Source organism: Orcinus orca, chromosome 7 (assembly GCF_937001465.1).
Source record: "Orcinus orca chromosome 7, mOrcOrc1.1, whole genome shotgun sequence".
Taxonomy (NCBI): Eukaryota; Metazoa; Chordata; class Mammalia; order Artiodactyla; family Delphinidae; genus Orcinus; species Orcinus orca.
Genome location: NC_064565.1, coordinates 39,521,683 through 39,535,196, shown reverse-complemented (window position 1 = coordinate 39,535,196; position 13,514 = coordinate 39,521,683). Strand labels below are relative to the sequence as shown.

Genomic DNA, 13,514 nt, shown 5'->3' with positions numbered 1-13,514 from the left:
GTCTCCATCTTGGCTTCTCCACATCTCCTCTCTGGGAAAGTGGGCCCTTTCCATCTACCAAGCCTAATACATTCCCCTATACCATCAATTCTGTCTTCTCAGATCCGACTCCATCAGTCACCTCCTCTTTTTTTTTATAATATATTTCATCCCTTTTCCTTGGCTCCTTCACACAGACCCCCATGCACACACTTTTCTTAAATATACCTTCCGTCCATCCTGTCACACCTCTGGGCATGCCCACTGCCCCTCATCCATCACTTTCAAATATCTTTAAAGCATAGCCCCCTTGCTGTTCCCCCTCCCCCTCCCCCTCCCAAAACCTCTGCTAGCTGCTCTGGGGGTTCACCGTTCAGTGACTCCCAAGATCACTGTCACTGTGTGTGGCACAAGGACCAAAGCAGCTCAGACTCTGGAGTCACACAGACCTGGATTACAATCCCATCTCTGGCTCTCCCCAGCTGCGTGATCTCGGGAGGTCACGTAACCTCTGAGCCCACCTCCACAGCTGCAAAACAGAACACTAAGAACCACTTACATGGCTCCTGGGGAGAGCAAACAAGACGCCGGATGCTAAAGTGCTTCGTACACTCTGACCTGGCCCCTCATGGCCTCTTAACAAGCAAAGATGAGGCTCTAGCCCCTGACTTCCACGTTCCTGACATCGTTCACCAGGCTTCAGGGTCACGCTGTCTGATGAGACCCCTCTGGGTTTTCCCTGCAACACTCAGAGGTTTTCACACTGTGGCCAGATAAATATGTGTTCGTTTGAAAGGATATTGGGTTGGCCCAAAAAGTTCGCTCGGGTTTTTCCATAAAATGTTACGGGAAAAACCCTAACGAACTTCTCTGGCCAACCCAATAACTTCCTTGTACTAAGAAGGAAAAATCAGATGGAAAAATGTTCCCAAGTATTTATCCCCCTCCAGCACATTCTTTTAATCACATTCTTTGGCATGAAGTAATTAATTTTTAAGCATAACCAGCCCCGATTTAAGCAAGTGATACTTCAACTGAAAATGATTCGTTCTGGCCAACTTTTCTTCTCAGTCCCATTCACACAAACTAGAACTCACTTTTTTAACCCGGGCGGTCAGATCCTGGACGAAGAGTTTACGGAGGTTGTGCAGAGTCTGTAGCTCTCGAGACTGGAAGAGAAGATCGTTAAAATGCCACTTAAATGAGGGAACACGCTGAATTTACGACACAGCTGGCACCAGACCATCAACCCCAGACAGCTCCATAAAGCTCTGTAAGCCAACCATCGAGGCCATGGGGCTCACCACTTCCTCTGACCTGCCCACCACTCATATCCTCCTCCACCTGGCATCTTCCCACGGGCACCCCAAGGTTCAGAGACTGGGAACTCGAACAATGAAGTGTAAACTAGAACAAAGCCTGCTCGTTTGCTGTGTTTTAAATAGAACCTTTTTTCCCCTTCAACCACAAAAATTCAAAAGTTTTCTCATAAAAATTCCTTGGAGGGCTGTGTTGTACCAGAATGGACTCTTTTTTATTGTGTACATGTTATACAAAATGCTAACAAATTTAAATGAAAAGTTAGCCACAGTTTCTCCCACCCTAACTGACCGACATTTTTCACGTTTCCACACCCCTCTGGCCGTGGTCCATATGCTCCTTTGCTTTACATCACTGAGCTTATGGACTTTCCACCTGGGTGACCCTGGGCAACTTATCTAACCTTTCTGTGCCTCAGCTTTCTTTTTTTTATAGGTATACCTGGATTTAATTCTCACTTCTAGCGCTTGGTAGCTGGATAGCCTTAGGCAAGTTTCATACCTCCCTGAAATTCACTTAATTCAGTCTGTAAAATGGCATAATAACTTATTATAGCATCCTTTTAGGAATTTTAAATCAGTTCTTGAAATAAAAGTACACAATATATAGACAAGTATGGATTCCTCAATAGGTGTTTGACCTTTCATTTCTCCAGTATCCCACCCGCATCAAATAAAGAAAAATACTTTTTAAAATTTACGAATATTTCATTGTTGTAAAGTTAAAGCCATAAAAATAATCAAATGGCCTACTATCATACCGTTAGAAGAAAAAAAAAAAGGTGTTCATGAGAGTTCCATATTAGAATACAAGTTTTCCTTAGGCACCTGTTTATGTATGCTATTCTGCTCTTTACAATAAATAATTAAATTTAAAAGACTTAATTCCTCACTTTTAAGACCTTATTAGTTTACAAATTACATATTGACCTATGCTAAATTTTATACCGACCCATGCTAATGAATTCAGTACAGAAAACAAAAAACACTGCACTCAAGCAAACTACATATATATATATATATAACTTATATGAGAATTGCTACTCCAGCTTTCTTTTGGTTTCCATTTGCATGAAATACCTTTTTCCATCCCCTTACTTTCAGTCTGTATGTGTCTCTAGGTCTGAAGTGGGTCTCTTGTAGACAGCAAATATATGGGTCTTGTTTTTGTATCCATTCAGCCAATCTGTGTCTTTTGGTGGGAGCATTTAGTCCATTTACATTTAAGGTAATTATCGATATGTGTGTTCCCATTCCCATTTTCTTAATTGTTTGGGGTTTGTTATTGTAGGTCTTTTCCTTCTTTTGTGTTTCTTGCCTAGAGAAGTTCCTTTAGCAGTTGTTGTAGAGCTGGTTTGGTGGTGCTGAACTCTCTCAGCTTTTGCTTGTCTGTAAAGGTTTTAATTTCTCCATCAAATCTGAATGAGATCCTTGCTGGGTAGAGTAATCTTGGTTGCAGGTTTTTCTCCTTCAACACTTTCAATATGTCCTGCCACTCCCTTCTGGCTTGCAGAGTTTCTGCTGAAAGATCAGCTGTTAACCTTATGGGGATTCCCTTGTGTGTTATTTGTTGTTTTTCCCTTGCTGCTTTTAATATGTTTTCTTTGTATTTAATTTTTGACAGTTTGATTAATATGTGTCTTGGCGTATTTCTCCTTGGATTTATCCTGTATGGGACTCTCTGTGCTTCCTGGACTTGATTAACTATTTCCTTTCCCATATTAGGGAAGTTTTCAACTATAATCTCTTCAAATATTTTCTCAGTCCCTTTCTTTTTCTCTTCTTCTTCTGGAACCCCTATAATTCGAATGTTGGTGCGTTTAATGTTGTCCCAGAGGTCTCTGAGACTGTCCTCAGTTCTTTTCATTCTTTTTTCTTTATTCTGCTCTGCAGTAGTTATTTCCACTATTTTATCTTCCAGGTCACTTATCCGTTCTTCTGCCTCAGTTATTCTGCTATTGATCCCATCTAGAGTACTTTTAATTTCATTTATTGTGTTGTTCATCGTTGCTTGTTTCATCTTTAGTTCTTCTAGGTCCTTGTTAACTGATTCTTGCATTTTGTCCATTCTATTGTCCATTCTATCTCCAAGATTTCGGATCAACCTTACTATCATTATTCTGAATTCTTTTTCCGGTAGACTGCCTATTTCCTCTTCATTTGTTAGGTCTGGTGGGTTTTTATCTTGCTCCTTCATCTGCTGTGTGTTTTTCTGTCTTTTCATTTTGCTTATCTTACTGTGTTTGGGGTCTCCTTTTTTGCAGGCTGAAGGTTCGTAGTTCCTGTTGTTTTTTGTGTCTGTCCCCAGTGGCTAAGGTTGGTTCAGTGGGTTGTGTCGGCTTCCTGGTGGAGGGTACTAGTGCCTGTGTTCTGGTGGATGAGGCTGGATCTTGTCTTTCTGGTGGGCAGGTCCACGTCTGGTGGTGTGTTTTGGGGTGTCTGTAGACTTATTATGATTTTGGGCAGCCTCTCTGCTAATGGGTGGGGTTGTGTTCCTGTCTTGCTAGTTGTTTGGCATAGGATGTCCAGCACTGTAGCTTGCTGGTCGTTGAGTGAAGCTGGATGCTGGCGTTGAGATGGAGATCTCTCGGAGATTTTTGCTGTTTGATATTATGTGCAGCTGGGAGGCCTCTTGTGGACCAGTGTCCTGAAGTTGGCTCTCCCACCTCAGAGGCACAGCACTGACTCCTGGCTGCAGCACCAAGAGCCTTTCATCCACAGGGCTCCTTAATTTTGGATGATTCGTTGACTATTCAGGTATTCCACAGATCCTCAGCTTTCTTATTTGTAACATGAGGATAAAAATAGTAGTTGTCTCATAGTTGCTGTTATCAAGCTTCAGTGAGATGATCCTTATGAAACTCTTACAACCATTTCTGGCACATAGTAAGCATTCAATAAATATTCGCTAGTATTAATGTACTGATGCATCATATTTGACAGACATTTCTTCATTAGACTTCTATTGCTTCCTTTGGTTGTTGTTATAACTTTCATGAAATTAACTTCTTGGGAGCATTTTTTTCCTTCATTTTGGAGTCTTTTCTACTAATGAACCCATAGGAATTAGATTGCTAAGACAAAGGTCTAAGTCAAATCTGGTGATCTCTGTTTAACAAAATCAGAAAACCAAAATATTTCCTTCCATTCAAGTCTCCGTGTATTTACCACAGGACGTACGACTAGTTCCCTTAAAAATATTTTCCCATAAGGAGAGAAACACACTCACATTTGTTTTTCAGTTTGTCTAAATTGACCTACTCTAACACAGAATGTCAAGGGATGGAGCTCACACAAGTTCACAGAAAAAAGGAAGAAACAGGCTCTAGAGCCATGGAAATAATAAGTTTCTTGAATAAAGGTTCTATGTTAATTTAAGGTCAAATTACTGGGTCCAATTCCATAATTGAGTTGAAATAAAAAGCACCTGAAGTCAATTGATTCCTCAGATGAGGCAAATTACTTTCTGCAGGGGGCCAAGCGGGCCTGCTGTCAGGAACGCCGTGCACGCGGTGCGTGCCCAGAGCTGAGCCACCGGCCGGCAGGTGCAGGGGGGCTGCTCCGAGCTCTCAGTGTTGTAGCTGCGCTGCCTGTGCCCCTGCCGGAGGGAGCTCAGCCTCGGCCCCTTGCTCTGCGAGCTCTCTCTCCCGCTTCAGGGATTTCATTACTGATTGAACTATAATCACAGTAAACACTTTCCATGAAAAACGCCACCACCCTGCAGGGACATGAGAAGAGAAGACCCGGGTGTCTTGTCAAAGGGCCAGGCGATTCTTCCAGGCCGAGCACCAAATAATCCAGAGTCCGGAGTTTGGCGACTTTCTCTCCTTACTGTTTGTTTTTAGGTAACTTCAAGAAACAGTTTAGGAGGGGCAGTTCAAGACCTTGGAAACAGTTGGTAAGTTGCACATGAATGCCTGCGTAACCCCATTTTGGCTTCCTGGGGCAATCAATTTTCCTCCATCGTATCCATTATCATTCCTTCACCCACCCCAATTCCCTTCCCTTGTGAAGTCAGTCACAAGCCTTTCCTGGCACGGACGCTGCCCTCTGTGTAAAAGCCCAGGGCTCAGCTTCCTGTCACGGGGGACAGCGAGGGTGTGACCAGAGACGTGGGGACACAAGGCCCATCAACGCAGCAGGAGAGGTCCAGCCCCAGAGCCCACACAAAGTGTCCTATTAAAGCCAGATGGCTTCCCGGGACCCCAGAGACGTCCCCACTGGCTGGCTGGCCCTTCCCAACATCGCCCCCTGGAGTGGGCTTCATAGACTACAACCCCTGGGTGGCAGGTCCCACCCGGGCCTGTCCAGACAGTCCAGGAGGCAGCGCAGGCCTAGGGCTAAGGGGGGGCTCAGGAAGGGTCAGCCAAGGACAGCAGGCCTGCCCCTGAGGAACACTGACAGCTTGGGGAGGATGTGATGGAAGGATAAGTAAAAACACCCACGTCTGGAATGGCACAGACCGTGGGGTTCCAGTTTGGGAATTGAAAGCGTGTGTGTGCATGATGTGTGTGGACGGGCAGTGAGGGCTGCAGAGGGAACGTGGGAGGCTGTGTCAGTGGGTCCATCCACGTGTGAGGGACCAAGTGTGTTGTGTGAGCATGTGTGTGTGGTAGTGGGGCCGGGGAGAATGGATGTGAGGGTGGGAACATAGGTGAGTGGGCTGGGCGGGGAGGCGGGGGAAGGAGAACCAGTGGAGGAGGCTAGTGAGGAAAATGTGTTGTTAAAAATGTATTCAGTGGACTTCCCTGGTGGCGCAGCGGTTAAGAATCTGCCTGCCAGTGCAGGGGACACGGGTTCAAGCCCTGGTCCGGGAAGATCCCACATGCCGTGGAGCAACTAGGTCTGTGAGCCACAACTACTGAGCCTGCACTCTAGAGCCTGTGTGCCACAACTGCTGAAGCCTGTGTGCCTGGAGCCCGTGCTCCACAACAAGAGAGGCACCACAACGAGAAGCCTGTGCACTGCGGCGAGGAGTGGCCCCCGCTCGCTGCAACTAGAGAAATCTGCATGCAGCAACGAAGACCCAACACAGCCAAAAATATAAATAAATAAATAAATAAACATGTATTCAGTGGACTTCCCTGGAGGTCCAGTGATTAGGGCTCTGTGCTTCCACTGCAGGGGGCATGGGTTCGATCCCTGGTCAGGGAACTAAGATCCCACAAGCCGCTCAGTGAGGCCAAAACAAAACAAAACAAAAAAACATTCAAAAGGTCAAAAGAACATGCTCATGAGTGAGTGTGAAAGACAGAAAGCTTGTGAGTCTGGGAGAGAGTCAGCACGTGGGGTGAGTGTGTGTGAGTGGACATGATGGAAGGTGTGAGAGTGAATGAGCAAAAGTGTGAGTGTGCCAGTGAGGAAGTGTGGATGGTCACTAATGAGTGTGAATGTGTGTGTCAGCATGTTATGGGGTGTGCTGGGTGAGTGTGTAAGAATTTGTGAGTGGATGAACACAGGCATGAGAATGTGAATGTGAGGGCCTGTGGGTGTGAGTGTGTGTGAAGATGTGTGTATGAGAAAGAATAAGTGATTGTGCCCGAGCGTGGGTGAGGCCATGAGAGAGAGAGGGGTGAAGAGTGAGCTTCTGGGTGTGGGCATGGAAGGTGTGTGTGCTGCGTGAGTGTGCACGAGAGAGTGCGAGGGTGTAAAGGAAGAAAAGATACTGAAATATTGATCTCTGGCTGGTGGGAATACAGTGACATTTTAATGTGCAATATATTTCTGAATTGTTATAACTATCTATGATTATGGGTACCACTTCTCCAGGAGAGCAGATGTGGAGGAAGCAACTTCATGGCTTCATTTCCGTTTCCCCTCCAGCCGCCCTGTCCACCGTCTTCTCCACCAGGCTCAAAAGGCCCAACTTCCTGTGAACAGTCATCCTACTTCTGTCCTGAACGGCTTGTGCCCTCCCAGCCCACACCTGGCTTTGAGGAGCAGCTAACACTGGCCCAGCGGCCAGAGTGCAGCCTCGGGTCCAGCCCTGATCAACCGCTTGCCTCCAGTCTGGGGTCACCGAGTTCCTGGATTCAGGCTCAGTCCCACATAGATTCCCATGACGTGGGAATGAAATCAAAATGCATGACTGTATCTAAACAACAGTTTCTTTCTGTTGTCATGTCACGTGAAATGACTCGACGTGTTTTCACCAAATTGAGACTATTTGGGGTGTCTGTCTTCAAACACAGGCTGCGTGGCATTTTGAAGGGCTCTTGAGAGCCCTCGGAGCCAGGCAGCTACCCCCCAGGGCAACTGAGACAGAAGTTGACCAGAGGAGACAAACCCAATGAAAGCACAGAGAAAACTAACCAGGATCTCAGATGGTGAGCCCTTCTTCCAAAGGGAAGTAGATCTGTCACTCTTCTGCCCCAACCCCTGCAGGTCCCAAGGCCCTGCCTGGCCTGCACCTCCTCTGGCCTTGACCTCTCTGTGCCTACCTCCTGCCTTCCCCCCTTCTCTTGGTCACATACACATTGATCTCCCTGTTGTACCCCAACATGCCTGCCATGGGCTGACCTCAGGGCCTTGGCACTGGCTGTTGCCTCTCCTGAAGGCTCCTCCCCTGGACATCCCCATGGCTCCTTCTTTTACCTGCTTCAAGTTCCTGCTTAAATGTCACCTCCCAGTGGGGCCACCCCAAACCAGTACCCCTGCACTTTCTATAACCATCTAATGGAGGTCATGATCTACATCCTTATTTCTCACTGTCTGTCTCCCCCAGGTGAAAGACAGCTTCACAAGGGCCAGCATCTTAACTCTGTTTTGTACTGATGCAACTCAAGCACCTAAAAGCATGCCAGCCCTCAGCAGGTGATCAATAAATATCCATTGATTGTTGCATGGAAGTAAGTCACAACATACAGAGGCTGTAAAATTGCAGGCACTGATTTGAGTTTAAATCTCAGTCAGGACTCCATGGTTACAGTCTTAAGGATGGATGGATGGATGGATGGATGGATGGATGGATGGATGGATGGATGGATAGATGGTTATTCACTCTGTTAAGACCAGGGGAATAAATTCTACAGCTCTCATGTTTCCATAGGAAGTTTTATGTTTAAAATGATATTCAAGAAAGGCATGCACAAATAAAATTTTAGAAGAAACAAATTCAAAAGATCATAAACCAATCTGGTCTTTGAGACTAAAATGAGTTGGGAAACACATCAACATACCACTGTCTCCTCCAGCCCTTTGAGGTCCTCTCTGGCTTGTTCTCTTTTATCATTGAGCAATCTAAAAAACAGAAAGGAACTGTGATCAGAGTTTCTTTGGGCTGAGATTCTTACAGATACCATTTGCATCTGCAGATAAGTCAACAAAGGGGCATCAGAGATTCTTACAGATACCATTTGCATCTGCAGATAAGTCAACAAAACAAACCAACTCACCCAAATGGCCACGGTCTGTTTTTAAATTGGCCTGACCTAACCTGAATATTTGGGTATCTGAATCACCAAAGTAGACTTTTTAAGACTTTGCAGGGTGGTGGGGGGACTTCCCTGGCAGTCCAGTGGTTAAGACTCTGCGCTTCCACTGCAGGGGGCATGGGTCCGGTCCCTGGTCCTTGGTCAGGGAACTAAGATCCCGCGTGCCGTGCAGTTGGCAAAAAAAAAAAAAAACTTCGAGAGGATGAGAGAAAACAGAGGAAATATTTAAAGCACACTCACAAGAGCTTTTCCAGTTTCATTTCTCTCTCTTGGTCCTCTATTTTCAGCTTGTTATAATCAGAACTGAGCTTCTCCTGTTCCAGTTGCAGTTTCTGATTCAAACTGAAATGGAGAGGAAAAAGCAATACATTCCACATCAGCCTGAAATTCTGAGTCATGCTGCTAAAGACGTGGTTCTGTTCTAACCCCATTAGCCCTGTGCAATAAAGGCGGCAATTCTGGAAGATTTGGAGGGATCAGAGAACAACCTCACAGCTTCCTCCCTGCCCAAGTGAAAATGAAATTTCTGGGAACATCTAAGAGGCATGAAACATAAGGCTTTAATAATGTATTTATAGTTGGCTTGCGCAAGAGCTCTGGGAGGGAAAATAATGAGATGGGAAAGGGGCCGATATTTTAAAACAGAAAAACAGAGCCCAGTAAGAGTTCTGCTTTTCTGCCCTACAGATGGTACCTAAGCACTCCCAGAACCTTATTTGGCCACTTTGACCTTCCCTTCCTCTCTGGTCTGACGCTCCAAAAACATCCCCTAAATCCAAATCCCTGGCTGACACAGGGACAGTTCTGTTCTGTGAAGTCTTGGGGGCGAAAGGGGGCAGTGGGCAGAGAGGGGAAACACAAAGAAAGTCCAGGGGCTGTTGCAAAAACGAAACTCACCATCCAGTTGGGGGTATTTGGTCACCATTTATATCAGCCCGGTCCTTATAAAACCTTTCATACGGCCATGCCTACATGACTGTAGACAACGGATTATACACTCTCTGAAGGAAAACCCATGTGAAACGCAAAGGCCAAGGAAATGTCCCCACTTGTCAACTGACTCAGAGACCCTCCATCTCTCTCACCTTCCTTCCCTCCCCTCCCCTTCCAGGTGAACAATCTGAGGGTGATTCAACATAACAAATCAGAGTCACACTTAAAGGGGAAAGCTCAGCGTAAGTGGGAGCATGGGGGTGGACCAAAAGAAGGGGAGCAGCGACGCTAAGTGCTTTCCTAGGGAGACTGTGCACAGAGCCCCGTCACATCATTTACATCTTTGCTTTTAAAATGCAAATGTGCTGTGTGGGTATCTCATGGACATCGAGAGAGAATTAAACTCCAACTCCAGTTTGATTCTTGTTTAGCAGCGTGACCCTAAGTAAATCATTTAATCTTGCTTCCCATCTAGAAATGTTTCTTCATCTATAGAAACAGAGAGGAGGGAACCTTGAGTCTGGACCTGGGGTGGCGGGGAGGAGGAAGACAGGGGAGGAGGGTGTCAGTGGGTGGAAGTGTATTTCAATATAATTGGTTTTCTTATGTCTTTAATTTGGGGCATTTAAACACAGCCTGGGGACTTGTGTTGATGAGGCGGGAAAGTGAGAGGAGTGGGGAGGGATAATTGCTGAGCAGGGGGCTCTGCAGCAGCTACAACAGGAGAATGGCCTTGAGCCCAGCTGCAATGCCCTCGAGCACAGACAGACACACAACAGCACGGGCCCCTAAGGCGTGTGCCCCTGCGAGCAGGGGTCTCTGGGGTGTGCAGTGTTCAGGTATGTGTTGGGCTGGGGCAGCGGGAACTGACTGTCTTCTCTGGAGCATTTCTTAACCCATCAGAAACCCTGAATCAGAAGCAATTCAGAGTCTTTGGGGGTCTTTTTCATCCTCTCATAGGAACAGCCTCCCCACCTTCTGAGGTATGTGTCTGCCCAGCTGAATCACCAACGTGCCCCTGCTCCACGGGGACCAGGCAGGGCAGCTGGACCTGCCTGCCACCTGCCCACCAGAGCCCCCGGAGGCTCGGCTCCAGTTGGGGAGCAGACCGCAGAAGCATCACGTCCAGCTCGCTGAGGCACCAGGGCAGAGCCCAGGGTCCATGGGGCGGGGCAAGCAGAGACCTCCAGGCTGGCCCAGGGGCCGTGTCTGCCCCAACGCCCCATGAGCCCCCAGGCCGACTCACTCCCGAATCTCATCGATGATTTTCTGCTTCTCCTCGATTTCATCTCGGAGTCTGGACAGCTGCTTCTGATGAGCTTCCCGGTGGCTCTCCATCTGCTGCTCCAGCGCCTTCTGCAACCCAGGCCGGGAGAAATGTATCAGCCGCTCGTTGGCTCTCAGCCGGCTCTGTGACAAAGCCCTTGTTCGCTGTCTCCTACCCCATATCCCTCAGCTGTCAGATCCCCAAACCGGGGCCCTCAGAACCCACCGTGCTTTTCAGGGATAACAAAACTCAAGGATCTGTTATAAAACTGAGTGGTCCCTACGGGCAAAATAGCCCATTCCATGAGTAAAGGGTCTCCCCCTGACCTTCTATAGCTCATCTGAGCCACACGGCTTCTCTTGCCAGGTCAGTCAGAGGGCATGGACCTCTTACCACCTGGGTGACCTCAGACAAGCCATGCAACCTGTGGGAGTTGCACTTCCTCACCGTAAAACGTAGATAATTTCCCGGCCCTGCCCACAGCATGGATTTACAGTGATAGTCAAAGGAGGCCTTTCCACCAAAGTGATGCAGACCCAGGACAGGGGTTTGCCTAAAGCTAATCAAAAGTTCCACATTTTCTCCTATTTCATTGTATCCACCTAAAAATCTTATTTCCCAATCATCTTTCCCACTTTTCCTTTTCTGTTTAAAATGTGACCAAAAATAAAGATCTCTATGTTTAAGATGAAAACTCAAATTTGGGCTGTTTCGGGCGACCATTCCTGCAGAAGTTCTGCCGCGTGGCCCCATGCAGTGACTGGAAGGTGTGCTCTCTCCTTCCTCGTCATGAACAGGAAGAGAAATGTACCAACACGACATAACTACTATCTACAGACACCTCGGGATTCCTGGACACCTCCACCTCCATCTCATTGCTAAGCCCAGCCACACTCTGCGAGCAGCTCTGATGCCCAGCCCCAGTCCCCACCCGCCTCCCTCCTACCCTGCCACACACATCTCCGAAGGAGTTGGATTTTCCTAGATCAAGCAAATCCAGTCCAAACATGGGCTGGGCTTCTGGAAGGGGCTGCACACACACCTTCATTTCCTCAGCGTCCTGCAGCCGGGTCAGATGTTCCTTTTCTTTATCCTGGAAGCTGACTTCATGCATTTTTTCTGTTTTGAATTTTAAACGATGATTTAAGATTTAACTGGCAGGACTCACATCCAAAAGTAAAAATTAGAAAACGAAAAAAGAATGGGGTGAAACATCAGCTTATCTAACCAATTACAACCGTGGTATAAAGGAACGTGCCTCTGAAGGAGGACTTCTGGCTTTTTAAATCAAGGCCGATCTCTCCTGGGAGATTATCGAAGTCCCTCGGGGACAGTGGCGATTGGAGGGGAAGTGCTAACTTGGAGCGGTTACGCTGCAGCTGACTTGGCTGTCACCTCACGCCTCGGAGGACTGGTTCCCCGCCAGGCCTGGTGAGCTACTCCTGGGCAGCACACGTAAACGTGCTTTGTCAATGATAACGCGCTCTGCTAATATTAGTGGTGTTTGGATTCGCGCCACTATTAGAGTTTCGGAAAGAGCTAATTTACCTCCCGTGGTATTCTCTAAGAATCTGGAGTAGGAAAACAACCTAAGGATAGGCACAAAGAAAATAGAAATATAAAAGGACACTCTCCAGACTAAACAGGAAGGCCACGTCTCGTACTGGGGGCAGGGCTGTTACGTGGCACACCTCTGGGAGGGAGGGACCAGTCCCATCCTATTCTTGGTCAGTGGCCCTCCCTGAGCACAGCCTGAGGTGGAGGGAGCAAAAGCGTTTGGGACAGTGACATTCAAGTCATTAAGTATTCTCTCTAGTCTATTTCACTTCATTTCAGCTCTTCTTGCTTTGATTCCATTTCCACTCAGTGGCACCACTGCAGACGCCATTTACCAGAGGGAAAAGTTCTTTTCCATGTCAAGTTTTGGGTGGAGCATTCTGTTCCTAACACCCCCTATGACATAAAGAAAACCTTACAAGGTCAAAGCGGGTGTGAGTGTGCTCTCTTTCATCGTTAATTTACTTTGGCATTTGAAGCAACATGTATTTACTGGGCAAATGACTCTACAACAATAAAGGACATTAAAAAGGATAGCATCATCGCCAATCCTATTATCCTATCAAAACCATTTCCTTTCAAATATTAATTTACAGGCCTTGGGACATAAGCATCTATTGATTTTTAAATGTTATAACCACAGTAAAGACGAAATTACATATTAGGATGTTTAATCTAATGCATTATAAGCACTGCTGCATGGCCTTCATCTCCAAGATGAAAAAAATTGTTCTTTTAAACAACATACCATAGTTCATTTAACTCTTGGACATTTAGGTGGCTTCCTTTCTTTTTTTTTTTCACTAACATAAATAATTCTGCAATGACTATAGGAGATTTGAGGAGCAAAAGGTATGAGAAGTGTTAGAATTATTAATATGTATTTTCAAAATGCTTTCCAAAGGGACTCTACCAGTTTTCGTTGCAGCTCATAATATGATCTGTATGTTCCCGTTTCACCACAACACCTACATTCTTAATCCTGTTCTGATTTCTACATTTCTAGTCATTTCTCTCAAATCTCTT

General features: G+C 46.5%; 1 protein-coding gene across 2 annotated transcripts in view; it reads right to left on the bottom strand.

Annotated features, from left to right (window-relative positions):
- Positions 1 to 13,514, bottom strand: part of KIF5C (kinesin family member 5C) — a 170,807-nt gene that overhangs the window by 23,849 nt on the left and 133,444 nt on the right. For both annotated transcript variants that reach the window (XM_004268242.3, XM_033425322.2), the window contains exons 18-22: positions 11,974 to 12,050; positions 10,911 to 11,020; positions 8,972 to 9,073; positions 8,477 to 8,537; positions 1,077 to 1,148 (exon numbers count right to left, since the gene is read on the bottom strand). In XM_004268242.3, the coding sequence (XP_004268290.1) occupies positions 1,077 to 1,148; positions 8,477 to 8,537; positions 8,972 to 9,073; positions 10,911 to 11,020; positions 11,974 to 12,050 (422 nt within the window). The remainder of the gene's footprint in view (positions 1 to 1,076; positions 1,149 to 8,476; positions 8,538 to 8,971; positions 9,074 to 10,910; positions 11,021 to 11,973; positions 12,051 to 13,514) is intronic.